The 5328-nt window shown below is 36.2% G+C and overlaps 1 protein-coding gene across 1 annotated transcript in view; it reads right to left on the reverse strand.

Moving 5' to 3' along the window:
• Positions 1-4387, reverse strand: part of abcb6a (ATP binding cassette subfamily B member 6 (LAN blood group) a) — a 16525-nt gene extending 12138 nt beyond the window's left edge. The window contains exons 1-4 of the mRNA XM_016510676.1: positions 4221-4387; positions 2763-3315; positions 525-662; positions 253-442 (exon numbers count right to left, since the gene is read on the reverse strand). Coding sequence (XP_016366162.1) covers positions 253-442; positions 525-662; positions 2763-3278 — 844 coding nt within the window. The 5' untranslated portion in view covers positions 3279-3315; positions 4221-4387. The remainder of the gene's footprint in view (positions 1-252; positions 443-524; positions 663-2762; positions 3316-4220) is intronic.
• Between the last annotated feature and the right edge of the window lie 941 nt (positions 4388-5328).

The raw sequence follows: 5328 nt of genomic DNA on the forward strand, positions 1-5328 counted from the left end.
TTTTTGCTATCCTCACTTACATAAATGAACTATAGTGTCCTGCACCCACTTGTAAAAAAATATCCAAAATTATACCTGGTGTCTGAATAATTTTTGGTTTGACTGTATATACTTTGTGTGTATATATGTATATGTATATATATATATGTGCGTATATATATGTATATGTATATATATGTATATGTATATGTATATATGTGTGTGTGTGCATAAATAATTGATTCTTGACTAAATAAGAGTCTTATTCTGTACCTATGTTCCTGTAGTAGATGGGCACAAACACATTAATGACGCGCTCCACTCCCAGCATCCCGAGACAAAGCAGAACCAGCAGCTGGAGCAGGACGCTGCCTTTAGGCCACATGTACGGCACCAACAGACGCACCTTCTTCCCAAAATCTTTCCATGTAGACTGATTCTCATTAGAATTACCTAAAAGAAGCTAAAAAAACATGCAAGAGATGCATTAATAAGATGAATTATTATTACATAAATAAGATTTGAGAGTGAATGTAATGTCTTACTGCTCCGTGCTCCACATCTCGCTCGTCTTCATTGACCAGAAGCATGTACGGTCGGCGTGGCAAGCCTGGAGCTTTGAGGCCTAACAGGAACAGCAGACCTGAGCTGAAGTACCGCACCAGCCAGAAAGCAAACTCCATCTGCAGACAATGAATATTATGTACAGAATGATAATGATTTGCTATTGTTTGTATCTTCTTGAATCATACATCTCTCTGATATCATCTAAGAGTAAAGAGTGACATTACTATAATGCGTCTCACGTTTTGTTTTAGTCATTAGCTTTTAAAAAAAGCCTAAGGTCTTCAAAGTTTTCCGATTTTTTTTTTTAAGTAAAATATTATTATGTAGCATGGATTTGATTGGTTTATCCAGTGTAGCTGACTGAATTTGTCTTCTGTAATTAGTGAGTTACCAATGAAAACAATTGTAGCATTAGTATGAGGTGTTTAACCAATTTAAAACAAAGCACATAAAAAACAAACAGTTTTAAATATGAAATGTTTTAATTTAAATAAAAAATGGGAGTTATAAATAAAAAAAACTAGACTGAATTTTAGATTTCAGTTTTACGTAACATCTATAATTATATATTTAAATTTATGATTATTAAAAATGTATAATTATTGATAATGTGTTAAAGGTTAATTAAAAATAATTAATAATATAATATTTAATTATAACACACACACACAGCTATTTGATTGTCCTGAGATAATTACAATGGTAAATGTAATAATAATAAGCTGTATACGGAGTTGTACAAATTAACTGTGCTGAAAAAAAATAAAGCTCAATTATTTTAATTTAATTTTATTATATACGTACATTTGCAAAGCTTTTTATTTGAAAACTGGACTATTTTTGTAAATGCTTTTTTTTTAGGAAAATCTGGCCAATTTATTGCCATTTTTTACAACAGGCATTCAACATTCAATGTTTACAGCAAGACTAGAATGAGTAGAGTGAAACTTCCACTTCATGAAGTGTCACAAAATCTGTTATCTGATTGGTCAATCTTGAACAGTTGGGGTGTGGCTAATGCAAGCGGGAAGGAACGCAGCTAGAACTGACCATGACTCAACAATATTTCCACATGTCACTGTCTACTATTTAAAGACACATAATGACTCAATATTATTTTTCAATGACCATCAAACTTGACGGAATTGCTGAGTCATTGCTGAGTTGTTAAACCTCATCTGCTGGATCCTGAAACTTTATTGTAAATAAATAATCATTTCACGCTATTACCATAATGCTAAGTCATGGTGTGTGAGCAGGATTCCTACATCTGTCACCACTTTCAAACACTTTCATTTAAGACAGAACAATGGCATCAGTGCCAAAGGTTATGGTACAGAAATAGATGATAATACAATATAGGCTACAATACATTACAGTGCCCCTATTATGGATTTTTGAAAATTACCTTTCATGCATTGTGTAACACAGCGAGCGAATGAAAACATCCTGCAAAGTTTTAAATCTGAAAGTGCACTGTGTATAAAGTTATTGTCTCTCAAAAGAAAGAGTCGACTCTGAATCATTGAAACGAGTCGTTTTTAAAACGAATCCCAAGCCTTTTCAAGTGACGTCAACATGAAACATTAGCATATTGCCCGCCCACTTGTTGGTCTTTTCGCATTGGTCTGAATGAAAATGCAAATTCATTCTTTGCCACTAGGTGCAGCTTTTGGAGCGGTAAAATAGCTGTTTCCCCGGTAACGGCTGTACACAAAGCAGCACTGCGCTCACAAACGCTGCTTTATCAGGCATTACAGGCATGATGAAATGAAAATGAGACCAATCGGACCAATCACTGCAGATTAGCACCACACAAAGGAGGGGTTTGGAAAAATTAATCGTTGAGCGAATCATTTGGGTGTCGTTGAGCAAGTAAGGTAAAAATAAATGCATATTATAAGACAATGAAAGTGTTTTTTGACCTTGCATGCATGTCAACCTGTTGTTGGGGACTCCCAAAACCAAAATATGAACCTTTCATTACCCATAATAGGGGCACTTTTAAAAAAACACACTAAAAAAGTACCCAAAGTACTACAATCTGGTGCATAACTTAACATAATTCAATATAAATGATGTTAAAGAGAGGTAAGCCATTACTTTCCATTACTTGGTCGATGATAAACAGGCAAAAAATCCCATATACTTATATTAATGCAACATATTACCATATGCAAATTTTTGTTAACATAAACAATCACACACACACTTACCTGTTGATCAGACGTTTCCAGAGTCCACCACCACTGAGGACTCATCCACGACACAAACGCCAGGTTTTCGGCAGCAAACGCTACGGCCCAGTACAGCAACAGTACCGTACTGTGACCTCTGGTTCTGTCCCGCACCAGAACCCTCCTCCTCTCCAGACGCAGCAGGGCCACGGCCCAAATCCAGCCCAGCATGGAGAGACAGCCGTACACAACCACGTATCCCGGCAGCTCTCCGCTGCGAGCGATTCGAAACACCATCCAGCCCAGAGCCTGCAGGACGAGCAGCACCGACAGGCCCACCTGGAGCCAGTAGAGTCGAGAGCGAGGGATGAACTTGGGCTCCATGGCTGTGCCATAACGGCTGTAGCATATGCACAGAAACGTGCCAAAGAGGAAGGAGAGGGTGAGGAGGACGGATGACACTAGGGTGAAGTAGAAGCACAGAGTCAGACCACCCTCCACCCAGACCTGCTGCATGGAGACCCCCGCTTCACAGTAACTCTTCATCTCCACCATGATGATGATGATGATGATGGACCCACACAAAGAATATCTGGAAAAAACAATATGGTGAGGAAACCTGATCAACTTTTATTTCCCACAACCAAAAAAAAAAAAAATCTATGGTACTGTATGGATTCCATATTCACAAACTATCATGTTTACTCCAAGGTATTTACTATAAGGTACAAAGAATACCACAGTAATGTCATGTGCAAGTGGAAAATGTTGTATTTTCATAGTATATGTGCAAAGAAATAAGTATTACTATGGTACATGCCCAAAAACAGTATACTACCATAGTAAACGTAGAAAGTACTGTCTGTAGTTAAACTATACTAAAACTAAAACCATAAAGAAAAAATTAGGCTATTACTTAATATTAAAAATAGCAACAAGCATTTCCCAATTTTATTTAGTTTAATTTGATGTACTTAAAAAAATTAAAAAAGCCTAAAATGAATAAAAACAATGTAGACATGGTAGACAATGTAGACAAAAAAAAACTAATGAAAAAGAGGAAAACAATTAAAAAAACAATGCCGTCTGAAGTTCTCTTCTAAAATGTGTATTTTTCTCAGGCTCCTATGTGTAGGTTCAGTTATTTCACTTTAATGGCAATGAAAATAACTTATTCAATGCCATTAAAGTGAAATGACTGAACCTTCACATAGAAGCCAAATAAAAATGCTCATTTTAGAAGTAAATTTAAAACGGCACTTAGAGGCTTTTGCATCTGAACTCTTCATATATAAACGACCAACTTACTAATACACCACCATGGTACACTGCATGCATAACATGGTATTACCACGCTACTCTACCATGTCCGAAACTGACAGTTCTTCTTTGTAAGTGTAATTTATTACCATGTATATCAAAGTAACATAGTATTACGATCTGATACCACGCTCATATAAACTTGTGTTAGGCCAATTAGATTATGAACTAACTAACCTGTTTCAAATGTCACTGAGATTCTTCTAGTCTTTCGAGAGCGTGCTTGAATAAGTATCCCCTCAGATGAACGTTAGTGCTGCTAAATCAATTATACGTCTGCGTTTGCTGTATGTCCTTGCAGCCATAAACTCAAACCGTTCAACTCCACCATCTATGAGTTAATGTTACACAATAACACCGGGACAGACCGACGTCACTCCAAAGACGGGAGTTTGGTGATGCTTCGCATGGTCCTAGCGCACTATACCACTCTGCAAAGCGCTGTCATGGGCCGTGTTACTTTTCTCAACGCTAATAAGAATTGTCCAATCACAGTTCGTTGTGATTACTAAATGATCGTTTAAAAAAATAAAAAATTGCGGCTGCAGTGGATTTCCACTGTATGTAAAATACCAAATGTTAGAATTAATTGATTTAAACTATTATACTTTTTTTTTTTTTTTACAACGTAAATGTTTATAGTAAGACAAAAAACGTCCTAAGATTTGAATGGGACTCAATGGAAGATTTGGCTTTCAGAGCAGCCGAGCGCCCCCTAAAGGAATAAACTCATTTTATCTTTCATTTTTTTCTTACACTTTATTTTATTTTATTTTTTTGCTGCAAACTGGTAATTTACCAGCAGAGGGAAGCATTATACAGGCTATGTTCGTCTTCTTCTTACTGAAAGTGTGCCTATACTTACACTACACACTACTACCTTATATTTTTGGTAGTATGTGCAGCAGTATAAATAAAATGCATTTATATTTGGCTGTCTAATCAAATAATGAGTAAGCGACATAATTGCTGACATTACTTTTAGGTTCATTCATCAAGTCATCGCATTGCATTGTCATCCAGATATTAAATGCTGTGAGAACATTCAGAGATTGTGCATAATATACTGTACATACTACTACATACTGTAACAATAGTAAGTGTAGCACAGCAGTGTGCTTTTGCGAACACAGGCTGTGTCTTTGTTTTGCATTGTGCTGAGGGTAGGGTACATTTTTTACTTACTCCATACTTGTGCACACTTGACACGTGGAAAAAAAGAAAGAAAGAAAAACTGCTACTCTGTTTATTTAATTCCTTCACTTGGTTTTGTATGTGCATGTGT

Source organism: Sinocyclocheilus rhinocerous, unplaced genomic scaffold (genome assembly GCF_001515625.1).
Source record: "Sinocyclocheilus rhinocerous isolate Xijiao unplaced genomic scaffold, SAMN03320098_v1.1 scaffold2610, whole genome shotgun sequence".
NCBI classification, from domain to species: domain Eukaryota; kingdom Metazoa; phylum Chordata; class Actinopteri; order Cypriniformes; family Cyprinidae; genus Sinocyclocheilus; species Sinocyclocheilus rhinocerous.